This window comes from Curcuma longa, chromosome 3 (genome assembly GCF_044706935.1).
Source record: "Curcuma longa cultivar G26 ecotype Majalengka, Jawa Barat chromosome 3, ITB_CL_G26_1.1, whole genome shotgun sequence".
In the NCBI taxonomy this organism is placed as follows: Eukaryota; Viridiplantae; Streptophyta; class Magnoliopsida; order Zingiberales; family Zingiberaceae; genus Curcuma; species Curcuma longa.
The window spans coordinates 3857667-3873101 of record NC_133863.1 but is presented as its reverse complement, the minus strand read 5'-3'; the positions used below and the strand labels follow the sequence as shown (position 1 = coordinate 3873101).

General features: G+C 39.2%; 2 protein-coding genes across 2 annotated transcripts; both read left to right on the top strand.

Moving 5' to 3' along the window:
- The first annotated feature begins 7831 nt into the window (after positions 1-7831).
- Positions 7832-11824, top strand: LOC141824433 (two-component response regulator ORR22-like). The gene is made up of 6 exons (XM_074711720.1): positions 7832-8212; positions 8383-8535; positions 8854-9267; positions 9355-9431; positions 9793-11001; positions 11567-11824. The coding sequence occupies exons 1-6, from the start codon at positions 8041-8043 to the stop codon at positions 11636-11638; spliced, it is 2097 nt and encodes a 698-aa protein (XP_074567821.1). The 5' UTR covers positions 7832-8040; the 3' UTR covers positions 11639-11824.
- A 1635-nt stretch (positions 11825-13459) lies between these two features.
- LOC141824349 (CBL-interacting protein kinase 16-like) lies at positions 13460-15285 on the top strand. The gene is made up of 2 exons (XM_074711619.1): positions 13460-13603; positions 13674-15285. Exon 2 carries the CDS (start codon positions 13765-13767, stop codon positions 15085-15087), a length of 1323 nt encoding a protein of 440 aa, XP_074567720.1. The 5' UTR covers positions 13460-13603; positions 13674-13764; the 3' UTR covers positions 15088-15285.
- The last annotated feature ends 150 nt before the right edge of the window (positions 15286-15435 follow it).

Below are 15435 nucleotides of genomic sequence, written 5' to 3'. Positions count from 1 at the left end.
CACGTGTAGCCCAATTTGTCAAAGTAGCGAATCAAGAACATAAAATGGCTTAACATAGTGAATCAAGCATGAAATAACAAGAGGTGGACAATCTTGGCTACCCTAAGGTTTCATTAATTAGTGTTAAAACATATTACAAAATTTTGATTTTGCTATTAAAACACTCCCTATCTAAAATTAAAATAACTACTCTAGACTTCTAAATTAAGATATTTTTGACAATACAATAAACACATTTAAAGATATTTTGACATTTTCAAGATATTGAATAGGGGAGAGGCATTTCAAAAAATTTTATTATTTTTAAATATATGTTAGCTACTTACCACTAACATGTATATCAGTTAATTCTAAGCTTAGATATTATGACATTTATTTTTCATTACTTGATATTTTTGTTTAAGTCATTTTATAACAGCGTTAATAATGCCGTCATCGAATGAGAGTGGCCGAGTAAGTTAAATGCAAATCAAATGCCAAATCCAAGCAAATTTTGATCAAATGGGAATCTAGAAAATTAATTCTCATTTGTAACAGTAGATCGTTTTCATTGAGTTCAGGGTAGCATTCAATTCCATAATAAAGGTCATAGGAAGAAAGGAACCCAACAAAACGTTAAAAAAAAAATAAAAAGGATAAAACTCACTAGTACAATTTTGCAAAATTACGTCGAGGAAACCAACGGTATAGTAGACTGGCAATGTGTTGGGATGGCAGGGATGATAAAACGAGCAACATGCTTACCCGCTCAAGGCGCTGCAGGAGGGCTGTCTTGTACTGGCGAACTCCTCGTCCGCTGGAATTAGGGTCGAGTCGATGCGCCTTCTCGAATGCATAGAACCGGCCTGAAGCCCATCACGAAATCAAGCAAAATCATAAAAATATTCATTATTATTATAAAATAATAACAATAATAGATAATAATCAAATAATAATAGTAGTAGGAAGAGGAGAGGAGGAGGAGGAGGAGCAATAGCAAGAAGGCGGTTCCAAGGGAGAGGAAGAGAACTCACAGAGATAGGCAACGCGGGGGCGCTCGGCCTCGATCTCGGCTGCCGCACGGAGGACGGGGGAGATGCTGCTGAGCGACGACGGCACGACCTCGTTGTCGAATACCTCCATGGAAAATCCCGCCGACATCGCGGGGTTCCTCGACGATGGCCTCCGCGACAGCCCCTGGGGCCCCGAATGCGGCCCCGTCGGTGCCGCTGGGATGGACGTCGACGAGGGTTCACCGCCGCCTGTCATTTTGCGCTCTCCTCTCATCCCCTTTTAATGCGCAATCTTATAGCATAGCATAGGTCGAAGGACGCGCAGTCCGACGAGGGTGAAAAATTGGGATCGATACCAAGATTTTCAACTTGATCGAGGATGATCGATCGGGAGCTCCAACTTGAAAACAATTCAGAAAAACGATCGGTTCCATAGATCAATCGACGATGTCCGAGGAGCTCACCTTTCGTTACGGAAGAACGAGAGGCGGAGTGGGCGGGACAGGGAGCTAAGAAGAGGGCTGGGAGAGAGAGCAACGCGTGGAAATAACTTCGAAATGACGGGGTTCGCCGTCAAATGGTCGCTTTTTGTCCCAAGGAACGGAGAGGCAGAGTATTATTCCGCCGAGGAGGAACGTGCAACGGTTTCATTGGAGAGAATGTGAGGGATCAGGAAAAGTTAGGGTCATGCGGTGGGCCTACTTCGAGTCGCCCGACGTACGGAGGAGGCTCGCCAACGGATGCCATTTTTTTTTTCTTCAGTCATGCTGCATCCGGAAATGGATTTGACGTACTCTTACTTTGTGTGCCCGGAAGAGTACTTGTCGACATGAGATGACTTGGGGAAAAGTGGGACCCTTGTTCCTCTTTGGTGGGTGTGTTTCTTGGGTGGCAAAAGATGCCTTCACTTTAGCATTTCCTGTTTGAAAACATTACCAAGCATTTTTGGAAGTGAAACGAATCGACAAGCAGTGAAATAAAATAATGAAAAATAAATTTAAAAAATGCAGGTGAAATTAGTCATTTCAAATGATGTATTTGAATGCATTAACGAAATGGATAGAAATAATTCTTTTAAGAATGAATTATATGTATTATTTATGCCACCTCACTAGTTTAAGTCTAATCCCAAGAGTGACAACCCTGAGTTTGCTCTCTGATCAGGAAGGTAAACAAATCGAGTCGAGTCTAATTTTATAATTTTATAATATTTAAATTTATTTAATAAATAATCAAATTAAATAGATCTGAGCCTATGAATTAAACTTTTAAAATAATTATTAAATTTTATCTTGAGCTTGATTTATTTAGAATTTATCATGAATTTAAGTTTAGTTTAAATTTAACTTTAGTTTGGTTTGTTTAGATTATTTAAAAAATTTATATTTTAAACTTATTTATTTGATTGATCTTTAAATTTGATAATATAATTTTATTTATTTATTTAAATTTTGTTTCTTTATTTAGTATATTGATAAAAGTTTTATTGATAAATATAGTTCATATATATTATTCACAAATATTATTTACGAATATTAACAAACTGAATATATATATGTATTCAAACTTATTTACTTAATTTAATGAGTTGTTCAAATTTATTTATTAAATTGATCTTGTGTGTATTGAATTACAAATATAAATAAATTTTTATCAAATTCAATACTAAATTTATTTACGAATATTTGATTAATTTACCGCCTAATATTTAAGAGATTAATTTTCCATCATCTACCGTCATCTATATTATCTAAGTCAGCCATATTTAATTAATATATATTATTAATGATCTATACTCTCACAATCGTTGATTTCAGATTCTGGTTCTTTAATCTGCTGCGCTTCAGAATAAGTCTGTCATCCCTTATAGTCCATCTTTAAAAATGCACTTATTCTTTTCGACCAGTATAATCCATAGCTAAGCATGGCAAAATGTATTCTTCAATAGTTTCAAATTTTACATCAGATCTGAGAGAGGCCATATCCTTTAAAAGAACATCCAAATGCAACAATAAGCTTCAAGCCCGACCATTCGACCAATATTCCTCTGCCACTGTAATGCCATCACACAGTTTTACATGATCTGAGACAGTCCTTGTTTCTCAATGCCAACTCCATTGACCATTCTACTATTCAATATCCTCTCTTCAGTCATTTCAGCATTGGAAAATGCTCTCATCTTCTTCGTAGGATTCTCAAGTTTCTATCCCAGCTTGTAACTGCATCATTTGTTTAATTGTTTGTAGGTTATCATTCCAGTTCACTGAAACTATCTCAGAAAACTCGAGATACTCAGACAATTGTTTTCAGATTTGAATAGTTGTTTAACTGATCTACTCTGCGCTCCAGTAGAACAGGTTTATGGTCAGGCAAACGCCCTTGCGAACACTCGAGCTTTTTTCCTCCAGCTTCTTGTGATACTTCGCTGAGTTCAAACACAGAGCATTTGACAACGCTAAAATTTTGGAAAGACGGACATTTTAGAGAAATAGTAAAACATTTAATATTATCCTTCAATACGAAAACCAACCTCTTGATATACAAGTACAAATTTGCACATATCCATTAATAAAGTCTATTTGCTCGATGGTACATTGTTATTTGACCCCTTCTTTTCTCTCTTGCTACATGAAATGAATCAATATTCGACCTCCATTTCTTGAAGCATTTGTTGAACTTGACAATTCTGAACATCATTTCTTTTATGTTCTTTAGGTGGACGGATTTAAAATTTTTTTAAAAGGTTATAGATTTTTTTTTACTGTTTATGTCGTAGGAAGGATTCATTCATTCTTTTGTTTATATCTAGGATAAAATGATGAATGGACGGATTCATACATCCATCCGTGGATCGATTTTTGGTAATTTTTGTATCAGGACGGAAGCTCATTCATTCCTCTTTCGTCGCATCTCCGCTTTCAACCACGCTAGCCACGGGCGCCGCTGGCCTCCTTGCTCAGTCGCTCGCGCAGGGCGGGGCGGCCGGCTGCTCGCGCGGCCTGCACGGTCGGATGTTCGCGCGATCTCTTTGGGGGGCTCGAGATCTCTGATTCATATCGCGATTGGAAACCCGAAAACAAGTGTTCTTCAGGGTTATCTGTTGAAGAATAGATAAGTGAGGTTCCAGTAACGAGATCGATCAGATTTTCCAGGGAAAGAAGAGAAAGAGTGTTCCTGCCGATGATCAGAAAGCAAAGGATATATACGGGCAAAAAGCTAGATAAGAAGCTCAAAGACGGAGGCTAAGACGAAGAGGGAAGTGAATGAAGATTTCGGGATTCTTTCCTTTCTCCGTCCATTTACATGGGCGGAGAGAAAGAAGAGTTCGCGGAGAGAAAGAGAGAAGAGTTCATTGACTTGGGCGGAGAGCAAGAGAGAAGATAAAGAATAACAACCTAAAATTTACTAGTTATATCATTTTGTATATATATATAATGTTAAGAATAACTAAATTTCTTGATGGTCCTATAATAATGAATAAATACATTAAAAAAAAAATTGTTCTCTTTTCTTTGTTCGTGAACCTCATCGGGGCATACGAAATTACATGGTTTGATTGTGAAAAAAAAAGTACTAGAGGGAAGGGAATGAATACTCATGCACTATGGCAAAAGATGATATCTCACTTTAGGAACTCCTTCAATATTATTCTAAACTATTTGAAAGAAAAGTAAATCATGAGGGTTTCATCCTGCCTAATAGCCCACCATGCATGAGGGGGTAAAACAATCAAAGAGATATTTTTCATTGGTTAAAAATCGACCCTTAGATCTTATTGTGACAAATTCTATATAGAAATTATTTGAATCAACCTGTATGGGCGAATGAATAGCCATGCATGAACTCGCAACTAAAGAGTTTAGGGTTTAGTTAAAGGACTCCATGTAAGAATCATTTACAAAATTTCCGTACCCTTATTTAATTTCAGAAGAATTGGGAAGAGTTGGTAATTTTTTTACCCACTACACTCAACTGAAATAAAAAAAAAAATCAAAACGTGTAGAAATTTACAAGAACATGAAAAATGTGATGAACTCGACCTGAAAGCTGAACCTACGTTTACTTGCCCTGCAAATTAAGTCCACGATGAATGATGCCAGAAAAATGAACTTGTCAGTGTTACGTGTTGCCAAATTGTGGAACTTGTTGTAGTAGGTGCACTGAGTTGGTTGGTAGGCAGTCCTAGAACTAGAAACCATGGCTAGGCAGGCCATAGGCTAGAATATTAATTAGATAGCAGATGCGAGTGAGACTGACTGATACTGAAGGGGCCAGAAAAGGGCCTACAGTTCATCGAAGGAACCCAATGCATTCAATCATTAGTCTGCCATGACAAGGACTCACGACCATAACAACAGTGAAAGTTGAAGGAAAACAAAAAGTAGGTAGTTGGTTAAGGGTTGCAGTCGCAGGCAACAGATCATATTGGCTGGCTTGGAGCTGTTGCCGTGGAAAGTGACTGCTGAGGTTGCTCTATCTTCAAAAACTGCACCAAGTTTTCAAGTACTTAGTTGTAGATCTTTTTCAAATTGATGTATACATGAAGTGGACAGTATAGTGTTCAATGGGGTTGCATATATAATCTATGAAAGAAAACAGACACTGATTGCATGCCATTTGGTGTGAAGGCCCCTTATAGTATTACATTCTTAACTGATGAAGCATTATGGTATGTTTTGCTTCATACTTTTTTCATCCATTTGAACCATATGCCTTGAATGCCTTAGGACATGTTGCTCTAGAAGTTACCTAGATATCGATGTGCTGGAGGTGGATATTAATTCTTTTTCTTATGTATTTAGTATTGAACATTTTATTGTATTGAAGGAAATTCTTCTCGATTGGCATGATATGTTTATTACATTTCTTCAACCATAGAAGTAATTATTGGTTTTCTATGTTTCATGATACATGGATAACTTTGTAGGGAGACTCACGGAATTAAAAATTGACTTTAATATAATTCAGATATATACTATCCTATAAATAACACTTGCATAGCATGAATACTATTGATTAATTAACTTATGTTTAAAAATATAATTGAGAAATTTCATGCAAGCTAGCTAACCTTCTAATGAAAAGAGATAATCAATGTCAAATAATTCAAATTATTAAATTATGAATTTTGGCTAACACCCATTTCACCTAGAAGGATGACATATAAGAAGAAAGACGGCACAGGAGGGGTGACGATATGTTAATCCGTTTGCAAAACTCCCAATTCACCCATTAAATTTGACTCTCATTTAATTTTAACTATTTGCGATCAAATAGTCAAATTTAAAAAGTACACTCCGATGATTAATAAGACTTGTAGCCTTTTTTTATTGAGAATTTAAATATTTAATTCTTACGATTTCATAGAAATTTTTTATCTGCGCCCGACAACTAATATCACATAGATTTTTCATTCTGCTGAAAAAGATTCGAATAGTAAATATTTAAATAAACTATTGAACGCTGCACCATTGCATGCGGTGGGGGTGGGGAGTTTGACTTTTTAAAACATAACCATCTACATTAATTAAAACTGAATAGCATCATAATTATTAATTAGTGTGTACTAGGAATCTAGCAACATATATAATCTAATCTTACATTCACATCAATCTCATTAGAATTCGACTACCATCTCCGTAACAAATTTAAATTTATCAAAAAATAAATTAAATAAAAATAAAGACGCTGAACTAATCATGAGAGCATACGTACGCAGTGGAGGCATGCAGTAATGACTTGCTCTGACAGGGAGCCTCACAAGGCTCAGAAAACAGTAGTCTTTAATTTTCTTTTCTTTTCTTTTCTTTTCTTTTCTGTTGCTTCCCAAGCTCTGCGCTTTGGTTCTTTCAGAAATATTGATTATTTATTTTTCTTTATTTTATTGTAGAAAGATATATACTTACAATATAAATTCCAACAATTTCTTTGTTTATAAAAATATCTCTCGAAGCATTTTTTACAATATTCATTTTTCAAGTAAAGAACAGATCAATCAGAGTCAAGCTAGAAATGCATTAGGTAATTTATTGTTATAAATACTATTTTTTAAAATCTTAATTATGAGGTATTTATAAATGGCCGGCATTGATGTCTGACTATAAAATTAACCCCCTTCAAGCTAGATTTATTAATCACTACAATTAACTCAGTTATTGTTAACCAAATTAAATAATTATTAGTAGAATTGTTATTTTCTATTAAGCATTTTTAAATTTTTTACAAATCAATATAATAATTAAAAGAAAAGCATTTATTTCAACCTTCGAATCAAATTAATTCCCTGAATCGAACGCAGTCAAAATAATACCATCTTTGGGTCCACAAACGAACAGCAATCGTTAAAATAATTAGAGAAAGTTTTCCATGTGCTACTATAACTCAGAAAGTGACAATATAGCCACTATATTACGTACTATCAGACAATAAAAAGAACTTGTCTTTATAATTAGAGAAGGTTTTCCATATGTGATACAGTTAATTGCCTTAATTTTTAAGTCTAAATAATGTATAAATATATACTGTGATAACACGAACGGAATTAAATTCCCTTTAACAATTTCAAATGTTTGTAGTTTCGGAACACATAAAATTAGAGGGGTTAAATGTTAAGTGAGATTATTCCTTTATTTAAATTTAAATTTAAATTACATTCCATTTATTCCTTTTGTATTTAATTTTGTCAAATACTAAGCAAAATTAAATGGACATTAATGTGAGAAAAGAACACAACTTTTACAAAGATCTTATAATAAATCAATATATATATATATATATATATAAAATGACGGTGTCTGCTCTCTGCTGCTGCTGCTTTCCCCATTTGGCTCCCTCCTAATTGCCACACAACGTTCCTTCGCATCAACCCTTTCCTCCTCTGCTCCCTGCCAACCCATCCTTCTCCTTCTTCTGCCTTCGCTGCACTCTCCCTCTCCAATTCCATGTGAGAGAAGACACCCTGCTACTTTCCTGAACATGTTCTTGGTTCCTTCGAGCAAGGCACTGCCAAAGTTTTGATTTTTTTCTTCCGCTTTGTACTTCGTCGTCGATGCATTCCTGGCGCACGACGGTGGAAGACGGGAAAGGGGGTTCGCTGTTGATGGGAAGGGATGGCGGACAAAACGAACAGTTCCCTGTTGGAATGCGCGTTCTCGCCGTTGATGACGATCCCACTTGCCTCAAAGTGTTGGAGGCCATGTTACTTCGATGCCGATACAATGGTCTTCTTTCCTTCCTTCCTCGTGTTTATTTTCGTAAAGTTGCGTCTTTTTTCCTTCATCTGAAGAATCTTCGTCGATGTGATAACTACGAATCTTGATATATTTTCTTTTTCACTATAGTATTCTTATCATCAGCTTAAGAGCGCTTTTAATTTGCTTGGGTGTGCCAGTTACAACGACGAATAAGGCTACTTCGGCTCTGAAGTTACTCAGGGAGAAGAGGGGCTGCTTCGATCTAGTTATCAGCGATGTGCATATGCCAGATATGGATGGGTTCAGGCTTCTAGAGCTCGTGGGCCTCGAGATGGACCTTCCTGTTATCAGTAAGCCTAGGGTGATCTCAATTTCACCAGTGTTTTGTACAGTAATTGGCTTGACTCGCACGCATGTCAGTTTCTTACTCAGAAATGAAAAACCTTGCGAAATTATTTAACAACAAATTATTGGTAATTTTTTGGGGGCATTTTCTCTAACTTCTAAAAGCGTGCGGGCAATACACAAATAGTTGGATAACTCATTCAGATCATATATGTTTTTGTTTTAGAGTCTTAACAGACGACCCCAGGCAGTCATGAGTTTCTACTGTTTTAATGAATGATTAACTCTACCAAGGTTAACTATGATAACTTGGTTGAATGCAGTGCTCTCAGTGAATGGTGAGACCAAAACTGTCATGAAAGGCATAACTCATGGTGCTTGTGACTACTTGCTTAAACCTGTTCGGATTGAGGAGCTCAAGAATATATGGCAGCATGTTGTTAGGAGAAGGAAGTTAGCTCACAAAAAGTATAGTCATTTTGATGAGGGGGAAGAATCAGACAAACACCAAATTGTTAGTAAAGAAGCTGGAGACGGTCTGAATATGAATGGTTCACCCAATCGAAATGATAAGTTTAGTAGGAAGAGGAAGGACCAGAATGAGGATGATGAAGACAATTGCGAGGAGAATATGCTGGAGAATGAGGATTCAACTACTCAAAAAAAGCCAAGGGTTGTTTGGTCAATGGACCTACACAGGAAGTTTGTAGCCGCTGTTAACCAGACGGGAATTGATAGTATGCCCCTTAACTCCCTTTTCTTGGATTTTTTTTGGCCTTTATATTGCTGTGTACCTAAGCATTGTTATGATTCTTCTGATGTAGAGGCTGTACCTAAGAGGATACTGGAGCTTATGAATGTTGAGAAGCTTACAAGAGAAAATGTTGCAAGCCATCTACAGGCATGTATTCACACGTATATTTATTCATTTTCTTTATACTTATTATACCACATTAGAGAAGTTGCTCGGTTACATATGATTTCCACTTTTTTTAGAGTCAGAATACATGTGATACACAATAAACACTGGTTACACAAGAAATGTTTGTTGCTTTGCCATTTCATGGCAATAGAGAGTGTGGTCTTTTTCATTATAATTTTTGTCAGATTGCTTGTTGTACTATTTGTTCAGTTAGATTCTGTAGCATACTGCGTTGTAGTTGCAGATTATGTTGCAAGAGAGTGATCTCTTGCACTATAGTATCATTTCGATCAAGTGCTTCAGTTAGATTATGTTGCTGAGCATTGTGTTGTAATTGTAGAAATATAGGCTTTACTTGAGAAGATTGAGTGCCAAAGCAAGTCAACAGGTTAACATGGTTGCTGCTTTTGGAGGTAGGGACTCCTATATAAGTTCATTGGACAGCTTTGGGACCTTTCAGACTTTGGGTGCTTCAGGAAAGTTACAAGCCTTTAGATCACTCCAATCCAGCGAAGTGCTTGTTAATGCAAATACAAGCGGCTTGGGGCTTCATGATCGTTTCTCTTCCAGAATAATTCAAGTTGGGAATAGCAACACAAACACTCCTTCCGCTGATATAAGCAAACTCCAACCAATAATTCTTCCTAGCAATCAATGTGGTAGGTTGCTGCAGGGAGTCCCCACCTCGTTGGAACTTCAGCAATTGCAACTAAACAGAATTCACAAACCAATCAGTCACTTTCCTGGTTCCTTATCCGGAAGTAGAATTTCTATTCCCAACAATTCTTTTAGCAATGTGACCAACAGTGATTTTATTGCACAATCACCTGAGCAGCGTCTACCTTTCTGCTCATTGGCCAATCTCTCTTCAAGTAGATCATTGTCCACGAGTCTTGATCCTTCCCTTGTTAGTGTTGGGTTTTCTTCTGAATTGCTTGATGCCAGTAGATGCAAAGCTGATTTGCAATCTGCTGTTCCCCTAACCCCATATACAACCAGTACTCCTTCAATAGTCTCCTTAACTAATAATGAGAATTTGCCCAATTTCTTAGACAATTTTCCCATTGCCCAAAGAGACAGCAGTTCTCAAAGCATTTATTCCACTAGTACCATAGTGTCACCTTCACAGGATCCTTTTATAGGAAAAGATGCAAAATTTCACAAGAGCTCTTCAAGTGGACCGTCAATGCTATCGCTTACAACTATGGATGAAGAGAGAAATCTTCTCAATTTCAGCAATGCAAACCATGCTAAACAAAGAGAACCAAAGGAGGAACACATATATGAACAAGAAGCCCTGTTCAATTCTCTCTCACGTACTGCTTTGTCTACTAGTTTAGTGACTAATTCTGTTTCTGGAAATCAAAGAGTGAACAACAGTCACCATAATCCTGGTTATTCAATTTGTTCACCAAGTTGCCAGATTGATAAATCAAACAACCACAGTTCGCAGAAGGACAAGGTCAATTGGGAGATAATGAAAGTGCAGGGAGGATCAGTCTTATTCGATTGTTTTCTTGATGATGCAGTTGGTTCTCTGATCAAACTGGTATGATATTCTCTGTTTGCATACGCTTCAACATTTTATTTAAAGGAACTACATTTCTAGTTTCTGGTGATAACTCAGAAAAGTTTTTCTTTATGGCGGTTGTTTTTTACATTCTAAAAAGACTGATGTTATGACTGTGTTACATTATCCATGGAATCGCCTCAAATTGTGATCAAAACCTGTGTTCATCTTACTTTTGCCATAGTAGTTTCCAGTCATTATTACCAGATTTTGTAAACCAAACGTACATAGTACATTCAAACTTAAGAAAAAGGAAAATTAACAACATGAACACTGCTAATCCGCATATTCTATTTCTATCAGCTCAGTATATTATTCTATTTCAATTAATTCAGTTGCTAGAGCTCGTTTGTCATCTGCTTCCAACTTCTTGATATTTATATGAAATGCCTGCCAATTTACCTATATATGATAGCATAATTCTAGTTAAGCTTGGTATACTTCATCAGATCTAACCAACAGTGTCCTACAAATGTCTTGATACACCTTTCTGGTGTGGGATTGTTTATCTTGTTTTTCTATTTGGATTCATTATACTTTGCAGGAAAAAGATCATATCAGTTTTGCTGAGAACAACAATGAATCTGACATGTATCCGCTCGATCCCTGCTTGTAAGATTTCTATTTTGATGAACTTCAAGCTGCCCTATGCGTGAGGAGAACCATTGTTTTGCTAGATCCGAGCAAAGTAAATGATTACATGTATGTTTTTCTTTGTTTGGTAGATGGTCAGAACTTGCAATAGACAAAAGTATAGGTGTTAGTGACACGGGGAGGTTCTGTACGTCGGTCTCAAGCTTTGTAATTGTAGTTAAATAATATTTATGTATTCAATAGAAATGTATGCTTGTACGCCCAGGATTATTCTCCTATATCGTTGAGGAATTCACAGTAAACAAAAAAGGGGTAGCTTTCTATAAGATCTACAAACCTTTTAGTTTAACAGCAGTGTGTTCTTTATTGATCTACAAGAACAAAATGTCGCCTTCGGGTAGCTTATGCATTTAAAGCATTTGATAAGGTGCAGTATTGTACTAGGGATGGCAACGGGTTCGGGGGGTTGGCGGGGAAGCCTTCTCCATCCCCATTCCCGAAATCCAAACCCATATACCATCCCCATCCCCATCGGGTATCATAATTTAAATATCATCCCCGTCCCCGTCGGGTTTCGGGTATCCAGCGGATTTCGAGGATCCCCACGGATTTCGGGAGTGGTTTTCTCCGCGGGTATTTCCATGGGTATCCCCATACCCATCCCCATCCCCGTCATGACATATTTAAAAAATATTTTTTAAAATTTATTACCTTTTTATTAATTAAAAAAGGAAATATTATTTATTTTAGAAATAATGAAACTATAGTATTCAAACAAGTAATTATCAATATGACTTATTTTTTTCATTTGATAAGGATGTAATCAAATTAATGAATCTCAATGAATGAAATTATCAAAGTCGGGTTCGGGGATGGGGATGGAGAATATTTGGAATACCATCCCCGACCCATCCCCGTTTTCTAAGATTCGGGGATTCCCCATCCCCATCCCCGCTTTCTCGGATTCGAGGATTCCCCAGTCAAAATGGGTTTGGGGAACGGATTCCCCATCGGGTCCGGGTCTAATTACCATCCCTATATTGTACATTCTAGTAAGTGACAGGTTTTTTTGGTACTTGTGCGTTGCATTAAACATTGAGTATAGATTGTAAGGCAAGCAATAAATGGGCTGCAAAAATAAAAATAATTAAGTTGAATATTGATTATTTATATATGTAATAATTTTTTTCTCTATCAAATTCTTAGACAAACACACGTGTCAATCAGTAAGCTGTTTTTGGTATTCTACATCCGCCTCATACGGGCATCTGTTCCATGGCATCGTCCATTCGCAGTCCCCCATTACTCTGGGTCCCACCCAACCGCCACCAGGACTCTAACGTGGCCGCCTCCCGTTGGCATATTCTCTCTCTCATGTGACAGTTGCCCGAAAGTGACGTCTTTCGTCTCGTGCCGCCGTGGGCTACGTTTCGTCCACTCACAAGCTCTTCACGAAACCAGGTGCTTCGGCCCCCACGGACGGGGTCAGCTGGTCAGGACATGGATGCTTGCAGCATGAGGTGGGCTGTTCGAGGATTTATGGTTGCATTTGTGATAACATCAATCTGTGCCATGTTTCTAAATCCCTCGGCCACCATGCCCTGGTCAGTGCCACATTCACCGTAATTTACCTCTCCACAGATGGTCGAGAGACCGATCGTGTGGGGCCGCTAGGTTGGCGGATTCTAACCTTTTACAGCACGAAACCAGGTGCTTCGCGTTAGATTCGCTTTCGAATACTGCTTCCTCCAGTCCAACGTTCGCACCGACAATATTTTGTCCTCCTTTATAAGCTCTCCCCCTGAACAATTTCCATTCAACACACATAAAAAGTTGCCCTGCTTTCTTCTCTTGCCTGAAAAATGTTGCCGACCGAAGTCAGTCAAAGCTCGGATTTTCTCAGCAGTTTCGTGAAGAAGAAGAAGAGGCAGCTGCCAAAAAACTGATCTTTGCCAAAGATGGAGGGTTACCGTAGAAGGAGAAGCAGGTTTGGTTAAATTTCTCTCCTATATATGTTCAAGTTGCTAGAATCAATTCGTTTTTGTTTCAAACCGCAGTTGAGCGGTAAAGAAGGTGGTGTATCAAAGTATCAGGTTGTTCGTCCATGCGGTTTCAAGTTCGTTGATTTAGGTAAAAGCAGAGGAAGCAATGGAAAAGGAAGCAGAAAACGGAGAGATGAGGAACCTGGTGTTAGGCAGGTACGAGATGGGGCGAATCCTGGGGAGAGGCACCTTCGCGAAGGTCTACCACGGCCGAGACCTCCGCAACGGCGAGAGCGTCGCCATCAAGGTCATCCACAAGGACCAAATCAGCCGGCAAGCCGGGATGATGGAACAGATCAAGCGGGAGATCTCCGTGATGCGCCTCGTCCGCCACCCAAATGTTGTGGAGCTCCGAGAGGTAATGGCAACCAGGTCCCGCATCTTCTTCGTCATGGAGTACGTGCGCGGCGGCGAGCTCTTCGCACGCGTCCTCCGTGGGCCGCTCCCGGAGGAAAAGGCCCGCCGCTGTTTCCGCCAGCTCATATGCGCCGTCGAGTTCTGCCACAGCCTCGGCGTCTCGCACCGCGACCTCAAGCCGGAGAACCTCCTCCTCGATAACAATGGCAACCTCAAGGTCGCAGACTTCGGCCTCTCCGCACTCCCCGAACAGCGCCGCCACGACGGGCTTCTCCACACACAGTGCGGCACCCCGACGTACGTGGCTCCGGAGGTTCTCCGCCGCCATGGGTACGACGGCTCCAAGGCCGACGTCTGGTCCTGCGGCGTCATCCTCTATGTCCTCCTCGCCAGTTTCTTGCCCTTCCAAGAGGAGAATTTGATGCAGATGTACTGCAAAGTGCTCAAGGCCGACTACCGAATCCCGCCGTGGTTCTCCGGCGACGCACGCCGCCTCATCTCCCTCCTCCTCGTCGCCAATCCGGAGAAGCGCATCTCCATCCCAGCCATCAAAAGTCATCCTTGGTTCAAAAAGGAAGCCTTCCTTCAAGAACCTCGCATCCCTCCTCCACCTACCCCGGTAGAGGAAGATGATGAGCTAAAGCCCGGATCTCCGAAGTTCTACAACGCGTTCAAGCTCATATCCACCTTTTCCTCAGGCTTCAACCTGTCGAGCTTGTTCCAGAACCGGAGGCCTGCAGGGACGATGTTCACATCACGCTCGCCGACAGCTGCCATCGTGGAGCGGCTGGAGAGAGCAGGGCAGGAGCTAGGCTTCAACGTGTGCATGGTGAAGCCATACAAGGTTAAGATGGAGAAGAAGAGCGGCAATGAATGGAAGGGGCAACTGGAACTGGTAGTCATGGCGGAGGTCTTCGAGGCGGCGGACGGGATGGCGGTGGTAGAGTTCTCCAAGGATTCAGGCGAAGCCTCTGAATTCGCCAAATTTTGCGAGGAGAAGGTCCGCAAGCGGCTGAAGGACATCGTGTGGGCGTGGCAGGGCGCCACCGGCACCGATGGTGGCGAACAATAACAGAATATAGGAATCTATCGGATCTCACACGATCTATCCTCACTTGAGAATGAGGCGTACTGACGCCACCAAATTAGGGTTCCTACTACTGTTTGTTGTATGTTCTTCAAGTTTTCGGTTTCCTTATTTTTCATGTGTATATTATTCTACTTATTGTAGTTAAGATTAACAGCGAAATGGTTTCACATTTTTTTTTCCTTTTTCTTTTTTTTTTTTTGGTGAGAAATGATCTGTATTGGTCTTGTTTTCTAGTCTAATTTGTGTTGAGGCATTGTGACAGATTTTTAAGTCACGTAGTAATAAAAATAAGGCGTGCATTTCAACAAAAGGTAAAATCTGTCACCCTAT

Excerpts from the sequence above, each read along its gene's own strand:
- LOC141824349 (XM_074711619.1), top strand. The coding sequence starts at position 13,765 with ATGGAAAAGGAAGCAGAAAACGGAGAGATGAGGAACCTGGTGTTAGGC.
- LOC141824433 (XM_074711720.1), top strand. The coding sequence starts at position 8,041 with ATGCATTCCTGGCGCACGACGGTGGAAGACGGGAAAGGGGGTTCGCTG. Across the intron at positions 8,536-8,853 it reads GATGGACCTTCCTGTTATCA|TGCTCTCAGTGAATGGTGAG; the intron begins GTAAGCCTAGGG and ends GGTTGAATGCAG. Across the intron at positions 9,268-9,354 it reads TAACCAGACGGGAATTGATA|AGGCTGTACCTAAGAGGATA; the intron begins GTATGCCCCTTA and ends CTTCTGATGTAG.